The sequence below is a fragment of the Gouania willdenowi genome, chromosome 7 (genome assembly GCF_900634775.1).
Source record: "Gouania willdenowi chromosome 7, fGouWil2.1, whole genome shotgun sequence".
In the NCBI taxonomy this organism is placed as follows: Eukaryota; Metazoa; Chordata; class Actinopteri; order Blenniiformes; family Gobiesocidae; genus Gouania; species Gouania willdenowi.
The window spans coordinates 10191284-10211241 of record NC_041050.1 but is presented as its reverse complement, the minus strand read 5'-3'; the positions used below and the strand labels follow the sequence as shown (position 1 = coordinate 10211241).

The 19958-nt window shown below is 36.0% G+C and overlaps 1 protein-coding gene across 1 annotated transcript; it reads right to left on the bottom strand.

Annotated features, from left to right (window-relative positions):
- Positions 1 to 9776: 9776 nt before the first annotated feature.
- Positions 9777 to 16114, bottom strand: LOC114466582 (protein FAM19A4-like). The gene is made up of 4 exons (XM_028452121.1): positions 16024 to 16114; positions 14032 to 14187; positions 13695 to 13819; positions 9777 to 9911 (listed from the first exon to the last, which is right to left on the bottom strand). Exons 1-4 carry the CDS (start codon positions 16112 to 16114, stop codon positions 9900 to 9902), a joined length of 384 nt encoding a protein of 127 aa, XP_028307922.1. The 3' UTR covers positions 9777 to 9899.
- Positions 16115 to 19958: the final 3844 nt, after the last annotated feature.

Genomic DNA, 19958 nt, shown 5'->3' with positions numbered 1-19958 from the left:
AACCTTTTGGTCCAGGACCAGCAAAACCTTATCAGCCCGTAACGTCCTGCTTTGCATTGTGCGGTGAGAACTGTTTTTCTTTTGTTTGTAGCCTTCACGTTTTCAGATGTCCATAATTTTCAGCAAAATCTCAGGCTTCCGTTATCCCGTGCAAATACGCCACATAAAAAGCAGACTTTGGGGGGTCATTTATTTATTACATGCGGTCCAGAGGTAAAACTAATCCCCTAATGTGACATTTTGGGAAATTAAAAGAACAACAGCACTTAGAGAATGCAAACCTCAGCCAAGCACCAAATATCCTCCTTACCAAATATTCAATCTGATTGCAAGGGCACCCCCACATTTTCACAAAATCACAATGCAATTCGACCCAAAAAACTTGGTGGCGTAATTAATTAATCAAATTGACTTAACTTAGTCACATTTAAATAAAGATCAGTCAATTTTAGCAATTTTTGAAAATGATATTGAGTCAGTAAATGGTTCCTGATCCTTTTCAAAATTTAATGGAATCTTCCATGGCGTAAGTTTGGTTGACATAATAAACACTGGTGAAATTATAACCTTCTTGCTGGAGATAATAAATCTTACTGTGGAGCAAAAAAATAAATATAGAATGCTTCGAGTCAGCCAGCAGCAGCATGTAAAATGTGTGAGTTTTAACACTAACACAGGTCTCAGGCTCAAGGTCGGATTAACCATATGGGCAACTGGGCAATTGCCCAGGGGTCTGCGACCTCTAAAGGGCCCGTGGCAGTGATGGCATAAGGAAAATATCTGGTTATCTCTGCTTATAATGTAAACTGTCTGCCGCTCGGAGCTGAGACCCTTATTTATTTGAGCAGATGACACTGCATTTTATTTATTTTTCTTTCCTTGTGGTGGCTCAGTGAAAACGCTGTAAAGTGTTTATCGTTGTTGAGAAAAAGCTGGCAGATTTCAAAATGTTTACATTGCACCACTTGAATGTCCTGTTGAATTCTGAGGTGACAGGTTGATTTCTGTTTAAAATGGGTCGAGGAACAAAATAGCACTTGATCCTATCAGATTATGGATTTTCATTTTGTGTCTTGTCTGTGGACTTCCTCTGTGATGGCTCTATCCATTCAATAAATTTGTGTTGGCAGTAAGTGTGGTTAAATAATTACTGAATGCTGTGAAAGTGGTTGCTTATTTATTTTTTTCTGATAATGGAGAACCCTTCCCTCCCTATCTAATGTAGTGGGTCAATTTTGCCAGATGTTGTTTTATTTTCATAGCATCATATGTGAGTGAGTGGCTTTGACAAGAGGACATAGTGGTGCATTTGTATTTCTATGAGCATTTGCACTTGATGACAGTTAGATATTGGTGAATTGAGTATATTTATGTATATTACTGGAATGTATTTTTTTTTTTTTTTGCTATTTCATAGTAATCCTGGGGTTGTGATGATGGGGCCCTTGAATATTGTTGCCCAGGGTACAGCGAAGTGTTAATCTGGCCCCGCTCAGCCTAGTTCTTTTCATGTTACTACAGGTCTGTTCAGCAATTAATCATGAAGAATTTCAACAGACATGCTTTGATGCACTTTATAGTTTTTTTCTTAAAAGGCAGCTCAGTGGATTTGTTCATGGCTGTGTTCAAAATTGCATATTAACATACGATACTACACACTTAATGAGTATACTGTCCAGGGCTTTAAATTAACACCCACCAACCTGCCAAATGCGGGTAAAAATTAACTTTGGCGGGTAACATTGTAGCGTTACTAGCCATTGGGCTGGTGAAGAACGGAACAAAAACGAATGCGTCTGTTTGAATAGGCAGGCTGCAGAAACAATGTTGCAACATTGTTGCCAAATTGGGAGGTTTTCCACCAAGAAATTTGAGGGTTTGTGTGTGTGTTTAGACTTTAAAACGTACTGTGTATCTGGCAACACTGCTGGTTGCACTAATCCTACATTTCCCATGAACACTATGTCGTGATGTGTCATACAACAATTGGCGTGACTGTTTTGGTTCGTTATACACCTTTTTGCGGTGACATCATCATCCGGGACATTTGCCTTAGCAACGCCCTCCGCCATTTTAAGAGGGGTTTACATTTGCCTGACAACCGCTATTTACCGCAAACAACACGAAGGTTTTACTCAATATTGCATGAATATTTCAGCAGATTAGAGGCAAAGGCCTAGCACCAATATGAATGGAAGTTACATCTGTTTGGTATGAATCATGTCCATACCAAGCACCTCAAGCGTTAAAGAAACTAATAAAAGACAAGAAGAGATGCTTTTGTTTTGAAAAGGGGATGTATGTTTTTAAGCTTGAAGCCAGTCCTAGGATAAATTTACGTTCCACTACAATGCATCATGGAGTGGTTGAGTATGACTAGTGTTCTCATTGTGCATGTTTAAAAAATGTACCGATATGGTATACATCAGGGTATTTCTCACGTCAGACTTAGTATGAGTAGTACGTTAGTGTGCCATTTTTTTTCTTCATAGCCTGCCTGTGTTTTTTTCAAGAGGTCTGCTTTTCCTCTTGATCAAAATATATTTTCTATAAGTTGATGCATGCGTCTGAATTGACACTAGCAGAAAGAAATACAGTATGGGCGTGTGTGTGTGTGTGTGTGTGATGATCTTTTTGTATAGCGTGCTAACACTTTTATTGACTGCCTGTCCAGGGTGTACAACGCCTTAGGCACAGCATCATGGACTGGACAGGTTACTATTGAAGATCTGCAAAAGGAAGGAAATTACATTGGCTGTTGAAATCAAGATGGGAAGAAGTCTCACATACTGTAGGAATTTCTATTTCTATTTTATTTTCGACAGTGAAATATCTTCACGAAGCCATTTCATTAATGCTTCACACTTCTGTGAATAAAGGAAAACCCTTATCATCTCTTGGCTTAGAAAAGCAAAGTGAAAGATATTCTCATTATTCTTCTTTCACCTTGTCCCAGGTGCAAACCTTCAAATAGTATAAGTTGTAAAATTTACACTAGCAGGGATTTATGAAGCTCTTTACTATATGTGGCAGCACTGAAAATGTATTTCTTCCTTTGCTACTTTACTGTAAGTGTAACAACACCCTTTGGGTTTTTTTCAGACAGCACACAAAGCTGATTTTCTTATCAACACCTAATTAATGTGTTTCCAACTTAACAAGGCAACCTTTGTTTTTTTTTCTGAATATAAACAGACAAATCTAAGAGAGAAAAGCTCTACATAATTTTCAGTCTATTTGAATTTCAATTGGTGTTTCCTACTGTACTACACACTTCTGCTGCATTGCCTGCAAACTACTTGTATTGTCTCCCAGGGTTTAGAATAATTTATACATATTATAATTGCAGTGTTTGGCTGCTTTCATTTTAATTTTGATTTCATTGTGAGTTAAGCTTTTAAAGTCTTATATTATGACAGATGCTTGGAGGATCGTGGATTATATCTGTGGGGATATTACAGAGATAAAACTTTAAAGTTGATTCAAAAGTATTCAAACAGTTCTCTGTATATATTTGTGTGACACCTTGATGAACGGCACACCAGCTCCTTTAAGGATAAACCCTTAAGAAAAACCAAAGGTTGCAGGATTTATATTGTCATTGGCAATTTTAATTATTTGATTTTGGGGATGTGGGAAAAACAAATTCCTTTATTTTTTCTTCTTTTTATCACAAAATCTGCCATACTTGCCATACAACTTGGACTGTTTGTGTCACTGTTGTGTCCATACCTTCTGCCGTTTATAATATTTTTGTACATTAATTATTTATGTACACCATACTCTTTTACATATCCCATACCTCACTCATAGGTTTTCTTGTATAAGGTTAAAATGTTAGTATTTCATTGTGTTTTTTGTATATTGGTTTTGTGTATTTCTTTCTGCATATGGTAAATTGTGTATTTCCTTATTTGTTGTATCTCTTTGCTGACAAGGACATTGTGGGATTAATAAAGCACAATCTAATACAGTGTTTTTTAACCTTGGGGTCAGGACCCCATGTAGGGTCGCCTGGAGTTTAAATGGGGTCGCCTGAAATGTCTCGTAATTGATAAAAAAAAAATAATTAAAAAATGACTGATTTTTAAATTAGTTTTCTTTTTTTGAATTAAAACACACAATCTTAAACAACTGTGTTTTATACTATCACTTTGCTAAATTGCCAAGTAAATGCAGTTCAAATTAAATGCAGTAAAAAAAAAAAAGTATATATTTATATATAGTATAACAAACATGATCAAAAACGAATTCATCCATCAAATGCAATGGTACAAGTTCTGTTTTTATGTTTGAAACAATAGAATCTACATATCATATGTTATTGTAAATATATCACATACTAACCTTTTCTGATTAAATCTCAGTGGATTTATCTCTGGGTGCAACTTCTCTTTGAGACCATGAGCTTTGTGATTTCTTGATGTTCCCAAAGCTTTTATGTCCACATGCGCTCATGTTCCTGGAGTCATCTGGGAGTCTGGGAACCTTTTACCTTTTTCTTTTTCTTTTATTTTTAGCTTTTGCATTACTGCATAGTATGAAATAAAACAACGGGGAATGGTTCAGTGAGCAGAATAAAGAAAAAATACCTTTATTAAAGTAGCCTTTTATTTTCACTTGCACATTTCCTCTGTCTCACGTGCACTGTGTATGTGTGTGTAAAGCCTTCCTTGCTGCCCTTCACACATTCAGAATCTGAAACTGAATTGCCCCTCCGGGATAAACAAAGTTTTCCAAATCTGAATCAGTCCTACCTACACAGTGATGATGTCAGCAGTTCTAAATCCACAGTGAAGTCTCTGGCACGCACGTGATTGTGGTCGCTCCGCTCCCGGTGGATAATTTTTTGAAAATATTTATTAACAGTGTCAATGCAGTCCAAACAAATGCTACGTTGCACACCTTTGAACCAAGCAGCAGCCATGTTGAAAGTCTCAGGTCAATCTGAGCCTGATTCATAGAGATATTTGAGGAACACACACACACAGACAGACAGACATACAGACAGACAGACAGACAGACAGAGCTCTCTTGCTGTATAGATAGATATCTATTCCCATAGTTGTCATATTATACTAAAAATTTAATTATCGATAGTAGCTTATTTGTGTGATTGACTTCTGGATGTCGCTTGAGCTGAACAAGTCTGCAACGTCCAAGAAAAGTGCACTTTCCTCTTGGGCCGAGAAAAGGAGAAGAATGGATGAAGAAAGAAATGATTGAGGATAAAGGTACATTATTGAGGGTAATTTAATTATTTTGTGCTGTGCACTATCCAGGGCTTGTTTGATGGCTAATTTTACTCTCCTGTGTTATGGTACGACTCTCATTATTACTCGGTTGTAACTACAGCTCCTTCCGCCTCTGCACCTGCCATAGATGCCTATCTTCTCTATTTCTAGAGTCAAAGTATGCAAAGCTCTTGATTATATTTGGTGGGTGACGTTTGTACTTTTAGACATGTTTGCACTTTTTGTCTTTCTGCCCAAAAACAAGAAATGTGACGCCTGTTAACAGAATACAATGCCTGCAGTTTTATTTATTTATTTTTTTTTCTGAACAAGGCCTGTACCACCTTAGTTCAGCACTTTTAAGTCCATAAAAGTTATGAACAAAATCTGTGACTAAGGGCAAAGCTGGTGTAGTCCAACCCTCAGTGGAAACGAGTTTGACTTCACACCTTCAACTTGTTTTTTTTATTTATTTATTGATCTATGAAGCCTACACTATGTCCCACTCTGATTAAAAAAAAAATACATAAATAAATTGCCTCGAGCAGCTTTAAATGTAAAAGTTTACGACAATGTGTGAAGCAAATAACACAATTACAGCAGATAGTAAGCGTAAAGGAGAGTATGTAACGCTCCTTTATTGTTGATGCTTCAGCCTAAATAAAGATTGAAGCTGTGTAGCCTTCCTTTACCCCTGCTGGTTTGTGGATTAAAACCAATGGTCTTCCAGTAACAAGCTTTAGATATCCACTCGACCAATAAGATGCCTTAAGTATGTTTACATCTTTACAATATAATATCCCTGTTTACAAAAGCTACATAATGCACTACTGAGCAGGAGTTTTGTATGATATACATGCAACTGAAGTAACTTTCTTTTAACTACATACGTATATGATACATTTTTTTTTTTACACCTGTTTTTTTTTTCTGTAAACATCAAAGCAAAAGTTTCAACAAGATGTCAGATCAGTCACGAATTTCTTCCCCTCGTCGGCTGCATCACAGGAGACGTTTGTAAGAAGCCGCTGTGACATGACACAAATGATGGAGTCGCTGTCTGAAAAGCTTTGAAAACAAACAGAGGCTGTTGGGGGTTTTTTTGGGGTATTTTCCTGAGAAAACAACACGTGTGATGAGGAGTCGAACTGATCCAGTAAAGTAATATTGATCACGCTTCCTGCATGTGTCTCCATACCGTCTCATTATGTACATCTTTAAAATTGCACCACTTTTTGAGCACAATACCTTTCCCAGCACGGCAGGCGTTTCATAATTTATGTTTCGGTGTTTGCAGAGTATGAATACTTGAACAGCATGACAGCTCGGTGAAGACTTGTCGCTTCCAAAACAATTACTAATGTTGTAATTGTGTTACGCTGAGCAAGCGGCTTATAATCCTGATGCTTTCAAGCTTCACGGGACGTGGCATTCATACAAGTCCCACTCCAAAGTTTTTGTAATAGCGTAATCATGCTGGTGCAAAGGTAAAATGCAGAACCATAGAGATGAAAAGAGAGGTAGTGGGGATGGGGATGAGACACATACAGTATAGTTCATATTAGGATAATTAATAAGTTGGTAACAACCAGGGCTGCGTTCAATTACAATTGTAATCGCATAATTGATAATTAATTATAATTATCACATTATTATAATTGTAATTGTAATTTAAAAAATATATGCTGCTGTTGTAATCGTAATTGAAATGTAATTGAGTTGAGATAACTGACTTTGTAATTGTAATTCGCATGGAAATTCTTTAAAAACTGTCATTGACAATTTTATTTAAACTCAAAACTGGGGAATCATGTTATAGTTCTAAGGTTTACACATACGTATTTAACAATCACTAAAATATGTTTCATTTCAAGTTTTCTCACTACCTGTCTATTCTCTTTAGGATCATTTTACCATTTAAAAAACATTAATTAAGGGGGTATGATGACCAAAAAAAGGCTCAGACACCCACACCAAAAAAAAGATAAGGAAGCCTAACGCTGCGTTCACAAAGGAAGCGGCACGAAATGTTTGTGCGGGCAGATTACATATAAAGTCAATGGGAAGACGCGGTAAGAGGTTAATTCTTCTCCTGTTGGGCGGCGTGGTTTGGTCGTGGCATGTGCACTGCCGTTTTTCCGTGACATTCGTCATTCGCTGGAGTTTAAAATATTGAACTCCAGCGAATGTTTCGAGTGACGTGCAGGTGCGAAAGCCAATAACGTCAGACCGTCAACGGGGAAACCTGTCTTTTCACCCAGGAGAAAATAATAATGGCGGTCTGTGACCACCCGGAGCTCTACGACACCACCAGTTTTTTTTTTTTTTTATCGGGACCGGATTAGGAAGGATTTAGCGTAGCTCCTGAAGAAAACAGTGAAACTCACCGAGTTGGAGGTGGTGAATCCAGAAAAGCCGGCGTTGAGTGTTTTCACGGTTCTACAGCTTCCACAGAAGGTAAAGAGTAGTAGTACTGAGGTCCTCCATAGTTGATGGTGAAAAGAAAGGGAGTCTGGTTGGCGCCTTTTTTATAATTAGCTTCAGACGTGCATGTGAAGCGCATATGGGAAAAAATGTTTTCCAAACCTGCGGAAACATTCACGCAGTGCCCGCGTCACAAAAATGTGCGCCGTGTCCGGTGTGAACGCAGCATTACAAGGTAACCAAGAGATGAAAAACAAATTGGACGATAGATAAGATTTTACAGCTGATTTATGACGTTATCATAAGAGGTGCTAACAGAAAGCTAACACAAGAGGAAAAATAGGTTGTATGGGGTTATTTATTAAAGGTTTAGTATATTGTGATTAATTGCAATTGATCTTTAGTCATTGGGAATGTAAAATAATAATTGAGTTCTAATTGAACATGGATAATTGAAGATGTAATTGTAATTGACCCCAACCCTGGTAACAACATCTTCAACACTCGTCTGTTTGTGAGTGAAATGTGCCTCAGGCAGAGAAAACATCAATATTTTGGCCATCATGGCGATTAGCAACATCGCCTTTACAGGAACACTCAGCTTAGGGAGACAAACATGATGTGAAGAACCTCTCTTCTTCTCTCCGCTCCCTTTTCTACCCCATGATTTGCATTTCAAACACTTCTTGTTTTGCATCAAGCCTTCATGCTTGCGGATGTATGCCAACACAGCCTTGCAGGTGGCGGCCAGTCCGCCAAGTGGAGTTGAAAAGCAGCCGTTTTGTGTTATTCCCAGTCAGTGACGGGGACTAATCCAAAGGGATTTGACCTCTTTGAGTAGAAGAAGAAGAAGAAGAAGAAGAAGAAGAAGAAAAAACAACTGATAAATACGACGACAGTGATGAGTTCAAACGCTAGATGATCAGAAAATTCTTCTTATTTGAGGCTTTCTTCTGTGATCAGCAGTGAGAGCCGTAAGCCCCAAACTGGATTCACTCTCTGGCTTTTGAAAAACCCACAATATTCTTTGAAAGTGTCTGTTAGCGTCTGGTCCATCTAAACTTTGATTGACTCCATCACAACGTGCCTTGTATACCAAAAACTAAAACAACAATGACACCAGGCAACAGTGCGATTGAAATGGTTTCTGCAGCATTTGATTTCAAAAGGTGTCAATAGGGAATTGTATTTGTAAGCTCTATCAAAAGATCATTTATATTGCTCGAGGTATAGTTGTGTTGTTTTTAAAAGTCCTTGTAGAGCAGCCAGGAGGAGAAAAAACCTGCTGAGACATGATGGTCACAATTACATTCATTAGGCCATCGGCTCCGAGACGGGTACTTCTTCATGATAATAAATAAAACAATATTAAAGAAAAACGGTGTAAAGCACTGCAAAATCCTAAATATAGAAGAAAATCAAAGAAATCATCATGTGGGACCTAATGTTAACACTGCACTGTAATTTACAACTTGATGTGACATCCGGCCGAAAATGGCTGCTCTCCATTGATTGTATATTTGAGGTGTAAAATTGTTCAAAAAGTACTTTAAATACATTATTTGTTGGTGTTTTCTTAATAAATGAGCACATATTTTGTTTATTGGTAATCCATTTACACACTTATGTAGGTTAATGACGTGATGCCAACATTCTCTGTCTAACTGCCTTTCTTTTAGTTAAAACGCATAAAAAGATTCCATAAATGTAGTTCCTCTCCTATTTGAATTTTCTATAAAACATTTCCTATTTGTAATTTATTCTGTTTGTTTCTGTTGTGTTTCGAAATCATCTTTAAAACTGCTCTAAATCTATTCAAATCCATTTATTTTAAATTATTTCCTCAGTGCTTTGTAGTCCTGTATAAAATGACAAATGTCAAAGCATTTCTATTTCTATCATTCCATTAACTTTTTTAAAATAATGCCCATAATATGAAATATCATGCAGTGAAAATCCTTGAGTTGCATACATTTTCACTACAAGTACCTTTTAGGTCACTTGTGAACCGACTGCTAACAAATTCTCCATTGCAGTGATGAGTGTGAAGAAAATTAGTCCATATTCTAAGACGGAATTAAATCCCAAATAATGAGTTGATCTTGAAGGTCACAGTTTATAAAACAGGTACCCAAATACAGTATGTTTGATGTTTCCAGCTCTTAAAATAAGAATTAGGTTCCAAGTTGGCTGTAATGGGTCAGGGTGGGTTTGGACTTCTCAGATGGAGCCTCCATGTTGCTACCGCGCCACCTTAAAACAAATGAAAGGGAAAAAAAGTTTGTGTAATAATGGTTAAAATGGCTTTAGCGTACTTAAAGTTAGATTTTCTTTTTTTGTTGACTAAACCAATACGGTACATACATTAGTATTTGTTTAGTTAAAAATATAATGTTCATATAGTACGGTTAAAAAAAATGGTTTTCATAACGAATACAAAAATGTGAAAAAACCTAAAACATTTTATCGATTCATAAACCCACTCAGATAGATCATTACTGACGTGTTCAAAATGACATATTAACGTACAACTCATACTAAGTTTGATGTCAAAATGAGAATGTAACGTGTTCACATGAGATAGTATGAAAAGATTGAGTATGCAAGAAATACCCGGATGTATACTGGACACTTTTTAAGTATGCACAGAAAATGAAGGTGAAGCAGCAAAAAAAAAAAAAAAACTATTTCCCCTTGGGGGATCAATAAAGTATTTCAAATTTTAAAAAAAAATTCAAATAAAATTAAAAAATTTTTTTATAAAAAATCAAAAATGGTCTTGGGACCGGTGTCACGGTCTGAGTTTACCTCCGTACTGAGATTTTCTTACAATCTCAGTACATGGCTGCTACGTACTGAGAAGTAACCGGGCTGGATTAGCCATGCACAGATTGTTGTAATGATTTTAAAAAATGCTTAAAACATCACATCAGTCGACCATCAATAAAAAATATCTACCAATGATAAATATATATATATATATATATATATATATATATATATATATATATATGATTGTCATGATCAGATTTATTTGAATACAGCAGCTTATTATTGTAAAAACTGCATAGAATAAATTATAAAACATGTTTTTTTTTCATACAAACACAATATATGCAATAATAAAAAAAACTGCATAGAATAAATTATAAAACATTTTTTTATACAAACACAATGCTTTGAAATAAAATTTTCAATCTCACTGGTGTCATGTACTGAGATTGTATATGCGCACTATACCGGAAAATGCATTTTTGCTGGAAATAATAATTCATTTTCATTTATTTTTATTTTTAAAGTGAACGGACACGTGTTTTATTTGTTTATTTGGTTGTTGGGGTTACGGTTATAATCTCAGTACGGAGGTAAACTCAGACTGTGACACCAGCTTCAAGCTAAAAATCACACATCACCTTTCAAAACAAAAGCATCTCTTTTTGTCTTCCATTAGTTTTTTTTTAACCCTTTTGTAAATAGGGCTTTTTACTGGAAGCCAACCTGAAGTTTTGTCAGTCGCACAATGGCGAGTCTCTGAAAATCTCTGAAATGTCGGAATGAAATGTGTATACACTAGTTTTATGGCTCAAATTAGCACATGTTGATTATCTACTTGGTCACTTTCTCGCTTAAAATGCTTTCGGAACTTTCAAATGTGGAGAATCAACAGAGATATTTAGCCTCAGTGTGGTCTAGGATTTTGTCGTTGGAATATATACTTCAGTGGGAACGCTCATAATCCTATTCAAACTCATGGAGTTTGTACTGTATAGTACGTTATAATGTGCCATTTCGAATAGAGTCCATGTCAATTAAAATTTTTGATGTCTTGATGTTAAAAGATTTCTGATCACAGACCAATTTGGGTCAAATTTGTACTGTATTGTTCTTTTCAAGTGAGTGTATGTTTTCTTCAGATATCTAACACTAGTATGGGACTGAATGACTCCAAAACAGTTCAAAAGACATGGACACCCTTCAAACTCCCCACAATTTTAATGAAGGATCTAACTCCACTTAGAAAAGGATAAGATAAGAGTCCATTTAGATTTGACTAAACCTTCATCTGCCACATGGCAAAACCGTAGAGTCAAAGAATGTTTAAAAGCCAGTGCATAATGATTGAAAAAGAAAACATATCACATATGTTCACATGTTATTTCTGTGTCCGTGAATAAAATTATTTCTCATTGACTTTGTGATGACTCGTCAGACTGCAACATGATAACATCTGCTAGGAAAAAAAAAAAAAGGAAAATCCACTTCAATGAATGAGGAACAAGTAGCACACCATGATTTACTGAAAAATTACCCTTTGTGTGTGTGTGTGTGATGTCTAAACAAAGGATTTAATAGACATAGCAACAGTAACCAAGGCAGGTGTGCTAGGCTTTAACAAACAGTTGTTAATTGTATACTAAAGCAGCCATTCTCAACTGGTGGGTCGGGACCCAAAAGTGGGTCGCGGACCTGTACTGGGTGGGTTGCAGACGGCTGGTCAAAAACAAGTACCTCTCAAATTGGACTTGTCTTTTATTTTGAAAGAAACTTTTCTTTTCACAGACTTGCTGTGAAATGCATGTTACACAGGAAAATATATAGATTCATGTTTTAAAAAAGATTATCTGTGAGTGTTTTCAACAGCTATTTTTGAAAAAACTAAATTTGGTTGATTTCTAAAAAAATACAAAAAAATTAAAAAGTGGGTCGCGATTTAATGACCGTGGCAAAATGTGGGTCCCAGGGTGAGACCAGTTGAGAACCCCTGTACTAAAGTGTCTGATCATTTGCTTTTTACAACCACAACTAACACTGCTGGGGGTGTATTATTATGATTACATGATTTCTTATAGCAGTCATGATATTTCATTTGTTTAGTTTGAGTTTATGGCATTATTTCATATTTCTGCCCCTGGTACATTCCAGATAAAAGAATTAGCCTTTCTAAGCCCACTGCTCCTGGTGAGAGCAAAAGGGTTGATTTTTCCAATGGAAGCCGTGATTAGGCTTGATTATTCTAACATTTTTTAAGCATCAAAGGAGAGCTTTGTGATTTACAGCTTCATGCACAAGACTGTCAGAGTCTAAACTGAACAGAGCAGCAAAAGTTCAACCCTAGATAGCGTTAAGAAGTTTTAGTAACACTTTACTACAAGTTTTATACATAAAAGCTGACATTACACTGTCATTATTATGACATGAAAGCTGACATTAGCATGAATAAGGTGTCAGGATGCTTGTCATTAAGTGTCATTTGTTAATCCTAACCCTTCGTCACCCTAACCACTAACCCTACCCCTACCTAACCTCACCAAATCCCTCACTGGCCATCTGGCATACTGGGCATCGTCCCAGTAGGCCGGTGACCCAAAGTGGGCCGGTCCAGTCCTCTACGTTTTTGTTTTATGAGCCAGTGGATGCAACCATGGTAACAAGTGGCCAACAATGGTCCAAAAGTGGGAAAAATGTGGCAAGAAAATAGTGTAAAGTGACTCATTGGGAGTGGCCAAAGAAATGAAAGAAAAAACAAAAATTGAAAAAGAACTTGCAAAAATGGATATTTATTGGCAAAATGTAGCTAAAATCTGAAAAAGGTGTCAGAACAAAGCTACCTGCAAAATGGCAAAAGGAAAAAAGTAAAAGGGGTTTAAAAAGTTTATTCCTTTTAAAGGGGGAATAATAATCAAAATCAAGACCTAACAAAGACATGTTGAGAGAATCACTGACTTAATAAAAGCTTCTATGTAGTGTCCACTGATAATGTAATGGACTGGTCTGGACAGAAGATACCAGGGCGGAATTTTTGTCCCAGTCCACCCATGCCTCCACCTAACCCAGAAAATGCCAACATAGCTCCAAAAGTGTCATAATTTAGCAAACAACACTTAATGACAGATAATGACAACGTAATGTCAGCCTTATGTATAAAACTTCAAGTAAAATGTTACTGAAGTTTTATTTTAAACTAAAGGCTGTTTGCTTTTTTTTTTTTTAAATCTTCATTTTATTTTGACAGGCTGATGTAGAGTCTAGTCCCACCTTTGTAGTCTTCACTTTATTTCCTGAGATGCATGACCAGCCAGTGAGGTCAGGAAGAACTCGGCACTCCTCCCCAAACAGACATGGCTCCATTTTACACCACCACCTCTGACGCACAATAGAAGCTGGAGATAAACAACCAAAGCAGAAGGTCACGTTCCAAAAGGAACGTTTTTAAAGACTTGATTTGAGAGAAGAAGAAAAACACCACAACACACAAAACTCTCTCACACTTCTGCATCACTGAACCATGGTGATACTTTGGCACATAACATATTCATGTCACAACAGAAGAGTTGAGTTTAAGTGAGCCAGAAGATGAACTCAGAAATAATACCTTCCACACAAGAGGGCAGAGCCCTGGTAGTCCCTGCTACCTGTCCAGGGAAGCACGAGCACTTGACTGTTTGAGAGCGTTCTTCAATCTTGTTCTTATTGCAGCAGCGGTGAGCAGCAACCACTTCACAGGTCCCTGTCCTCTCCTGTGATGACCCTGAAACGGAAATATGACATGAAAGACCCCCTGTCTACTCATGATGAATATTTTAATCTAAATATATACATAAAACAGGGAAATAAATCACAGTTTGTTACATTATTGTCTTTATTGAATGTACAGATTCTCATGAATGTAATTTAGAGACAGTTTGTGAGCAGCTACTGGTGCTAGAGGAGGTTTTTAAAGCTTCGGCACCACCAAGTGGATCCATAGTATCAGCACCCTCTTCAACATGCCAGAGGTGATGGAGTCGACTTTAAATAGTCATGTTAGGCAGGAATAGGAAGTAAACAGACAGATTATGTCACCATTTATTTAAGGTAGCTGCTATAAGCTAGTTTTACACTGTTTAGCATGCACTCTGCTATTTCAGTGGTTCTCAACCTTTTCAGCCCGCGACCCCCAAAATAAAGGTGCCATCTGAATAATATCCACTGTTATCCAGGAGGGTTATAATTATTTGCACCATAGTATATAATCATCTTAAAGATGCAACTCCTTGATTTAATCAGAAATAAAATGGGTTAAAAAATTTCCAAAAATAGTGGATTTTAAAAAAAAAACAGAAATTAGTTAAACAATGCTAATTATAGCATAATATAGTAAAAAGGGTTCAAAAGGTTCAAAGTGTCAATATTCGAAGACTTAGTCGGGACAATTAGTTTAAACTGGCAAATCATGAGCATGACAAATCATGGATTTGGTTAAATTGGCAAAAATAGGCATAAATTATGGTGGAAAGTGGTTAAAATAGTAATAATGGGTCAACATATGCAACATTAAAAGTGCTGGAAGGGGTTTATAAGTGCCGAAAATGTCTTGAAAGTGGAAAAAGAAATGTGCAACGCATTGATATTTGATGGAGAAGTGGCAGAAATGGGACTAATGAAAGCAAGAAAATGTGATTTATATAGTGCTTTTCACAGATAAAATCAAAAAGTGCTGTACAAACAAGGTGAACTACAACAACAGCAGCAACATCACAAAAGGATAATAAAACACAAGAGAATTTAAAACAACAGGAGGAACATCATAAAAATTCAATAAAAGTTAAAAGCAATTTAACCAAAAGCCTTTCTGAAAAGTGTGGTCTTCAGATGCTTTTTAAAAGAGTCCACACAGTCAGCAAAATGAATTAAAAGGAGCAAATATATGGCAATAAAAAGTGATTAAAATAGGTTAAAATATGGCAAGCTTGGTGTAGCTGCAGAAAAAAGCAAATATGGGCTAAAATTGTAAAAAAAAAAAAAAATGTTCTGAGTTTCTTGAAGCCATCTGACGACCCACTCCCAGTGTCTCACAACCCCAAATGGGGTCCCTACCCCAAGGTTGAGAACCCCTGTGTGAATTTTATACTGAACACTAAGCATAAGTGTCACAAATTTAATTGTTTATATCGAGTTCATATCACAATAAATTTCTAGGTTTTTTTTTTTTTTTAAATCAGGAATTTGGGGAATATTCTAAATCATAAATATAAACTTTTCATGGAAATGACTTATCGTACTTAACTGAAAAATTGGGAGTTATTTTAAGGAACTGATGCTGATATTTTATACTAAAGCCAAGCTTCACTTTTGTAAATTCTATGTTTTTTATTGTTAATTTGCATTTTTAAAAATGTGAAACCCTAGTGTAAATATAAACGGATACATTAAAAAATGCCCTCATTAAAAGTCTCCTATCAGTTTGTAATCTAAAGAGACCTGGTATGGACTTGTTGTTGTATAGAACCCTGCACCAGTCACCAGACCAGCAGCCAGTGACCAGCAGCCATAATGAGTCCCTCAGGGGGGGGGTGTGACTGGTCTGTTTGGGTGGGAGACCTACCCAGTCCTCTGGAGCTTTGGTTGCCACTGGACACTAGTTGGATGCAGAGGAGAAGGAGGCTCCAGTGGAACAGACGAGTCCGTACGCACATCTTTAGGTTGCTTTTCCCTGCACAGTTTCCATTTTATCCAACCAAACAAGAACCACGGCTCAGTGCTTTATCAGATGGAGGCGAGAAGAGGAAAGTAATCTCTTAGCTGTAAACATCTGTTTGCTGACCTTCAAAATAAGTCTGAGGAGAATGACATTAACTGTTTGTGTTAATTTAATGCTACAAATAAAGCATAGAAAACAAAGAATATATATTAAAAAAGCACTTAATTTAGCATCTATCCACCCTTATTCAAGAGAATTATAAGATCCATTAGTTATTAACTGAACTGAACTGAAAAACTGAGTAAGTAAATAATAATAATACATATAGAGCGCTTTCAATCAAAGAGCTGTAAATCAAATAGGTCATCCATTAGACATACAAAAATGATAACAATAACAAGAATATGAACAATATTATGAAAGAGATACTGTACATGAAAACATGAATTTTAGGACTTATGCATAAGTGTATAAATAGGTTTTTAGCTTTGCCTTAAAAACAAATAAATCAATATTCAATATTTACCTGCAAACATTTTCAAATGTGACATCATAAGGGCCTCCAAAAGTAAAAGTATTTAAATTCTATTTTGCATTTATTATTATTATCACTATCAATATTAACAGTTGATGCAAACTATGAAAAAAAAAAAAAAAGTTCATTTCAACACTTTTGATGAATGCAATTTTTCATTGACTTACTGTTATTGTGCATGATGAATCCTCCACTCATGACGCACTCAGAAAAGAGTCCAGCACTTGTTTGCAAAAGGGTATATCTCCAGGTTATAGTTCAGTTCAGGCTTTGTGCATCCAGAACCAGTAGAAAGTGCAGATGTTGCAGCTGGTACCTGACTGTGACTGTGAGTCCAGACATGATGCAGAGGGATATGATGCTCTGAGAACCCGTGAGGAAAATTAAAGCTTCATCAAGACACAACCATCTGTCCCTCCGGACAATATGTGGCCACTTTCATTAGCGCCTCTAAGAAGCTTAGAGTCAATGTGACACACATCACATCATGCACTAACACTGAGGATGAGCTGCTACTGATGAGGCCAAAGTCCTCTTGTTCCTTTTTTTTTAACAGTATGTGTTTCATTAACCTGCCTTCTGGAATGTAAATAACATGTCAACCATGTCCCTAAATGATTAGAAACAGAAGAGGAATTTTAGTGGAATCAATAGTTCAAAGATGTGCTGTGGTATCTGACCATGTCCATTCAGCAGTTGGGAGTTTCAGTTTTATACAGCCTTGAATCAGACTTAAATAATTGCATTGTAATTGTGTAATGGCTGCACAAGCTAGTAAGATTTTACTGCAAAACATTGTCTAAGTCATAATTTCATAAAAACGACCCAAATTGTTATTTTTAAAAAATGTCATAAAACTTGATATGTAATAACTGGTCCATAATGTAACAAAAGTGCTGAGCCAAAAATGTAATTACGTTTTTTTTAATGAAATGCAAAATGTTACAACTGGTCAATAATGTAAGAGACCAAAACATAAAAACGTTTTATTATTATTATTATTATTAATAATAATAATAATAATAATAATAATAATAATAATAATAAAAACTGCAAGCAGTTATAGAAGAGGGCCAAGCCTTCCCGCACGACTCAGCCCCATGTTTTGCGGAGCCCATTGAAGTAAAATGCATTTACACCCATTATAGCGCCACCTAGTGGTGCAAATTTTGGTATGGGTGGCCTGTGTGCTCTTCTATATATATCCTGTAAGTTTCACAGCCCTCATCATAATACTTCAGCTGAAATAAATGTTTGTTGTTTATGTTGTAATAAGCCACGCCCACTTTGACGAATCGTAATTAACTTTGAGATATGGCCTCAGGAGTGACCCAAGGTCATACCCACCAAATTTGGTAAAAATAAGTCTTGCCATTTAAGAGATATACATTTCCCATAATTGCAGCACCCCCTATTGGCCTACATTATTCAAATTTGGCTCATATCCCTACAGTCACATGCCAACCAAGGATCTCAGATTTGGTGTTGTTAACATTTATTTTGCCAGAGATATACACCAGTTTGTGTTTTTATAGCAAGCTAGAAAATTTTATTTGTGAATAATTTGCGCATATTTTGACCGAACTAAATTCTTTACTCAACTTCAGATCAAGTCCAACTGAAGACTCTATGTGCCAAGTTTCACACTGATTGGACAAAACCCCAAGGGGGAGTTTGAAAAAGTAGGTTTTCCAGGTTTCGCAATATTGCGCCAACACAATTATAGGCGGAAATGGGCGTGGCCCAGGCCAGGTGATTCAGGGAATCTGTGAATATGAGATTTTTGAACGTGCAACATACGGTGTGGGAGTTATAGGTCAAAACACATTGACCTTGGTTATAGCGCCTCACGCTGGCGGACATGTGAGTTTTTTTTTATTTCCAAATGGCACCGCCCCATCTAGCATGGTTTAGCCTGCAGCACCACTTTTACCAACGGAATAATAAAAATAGGGGGAAAAAAAGTATAATAAAAATTATAACAATTACAATAAGATTTCCCAGCACCGCTGGTCCTGGGAACCGCGTATGCATAAAATGTAAAGTTGTTACATTTGGGGTTTGTTATTACATTATGGGGCAGGCAAAACATTTTTCCCCTATTACTGTAATAATTCTATTACATCATCGAGTGAGTCAATTTATTAGGGAAAACATATTTATCCTACATCACAATGTAATAACGACACTATTAGGGTAAAATGTTTTTACATTTTGGGCAGCATCTTATTACACTATTGACCAGTTATAACATTTTGGGTTTTATTACATTCATTTATTTATTTAATAAAAATTCTGGTGTTGTTATCAGGCTCTAACATGTGCCCATTTCTTCCATAGTGAAACCCAGTACCTAAAGTGGCTAAACTTTTCATTGGTAAAGATTAAAGTAGTTTTTTAAAATAAATAATGGTCACATTACTGTCACCAAGTGGTGAGAAGCTGAACAAAGCGTTTCATTTACGTCCATTGACATTGTGTTTTAATCAACTAATAAGGACTCATGGTATGGAGTACCAACTCTGCCTCAAATATAAATAAACGCCTACAGATGTATGCCATACAGTAAATAGATAAATTAATCACTCAATGTCTAAATATATATGCCATAAATAAATAATCACTTAATACTGAAATATATGCAATAAATGCTATTTATTTTTATGTATTAAGTTGTTTATGGCATATATCTGTATGTATTTATTTTTAATTGAGGCATATTACAGCACTGAGTGCAAAACTGAAATATGTTCGCAGATCTAGGCTCGAATACATCGACAAATAACATTTTTTTTTTTTTTTTTTTTTACTTTGTTTTATTTAGAAACTTTGATTTATTGAACATCAGTTTGTAGATGACTTTATTGAAACTACCAGTAATTTTTGATGTACCTGTACTTTATTGAACATCTCTATCTAAAACCTTTGTGAACTTACCCAGTTTATACAATAGTTTACATACAAATGTGTTATTTATCATCGTTACGATTCACTTCAAAATAAAATAGCAGTAACATATTATGAACATGGTACAAGAGCCATTTGAACTTTCTTTTTAAAAGCATGAGTTGAATGAATTGTGGTTGCATCTGACTTGATATTTATCCAAAATGACTCAAATGACTAAATTTGATATGAGGCAGCCTCATTCCTTAGGGTGCTCAGAGATTAAAGTAAATGAGCTGGGATCCATTTATAGTACAAAGAATAAATGTTTAGCAGATCTGCAAAAACAAAAAAAAAAAAAAAAAAATACATAATCTCTTTAGAATTAGTGGTTTTTAACTAAACAACCAAACAATAT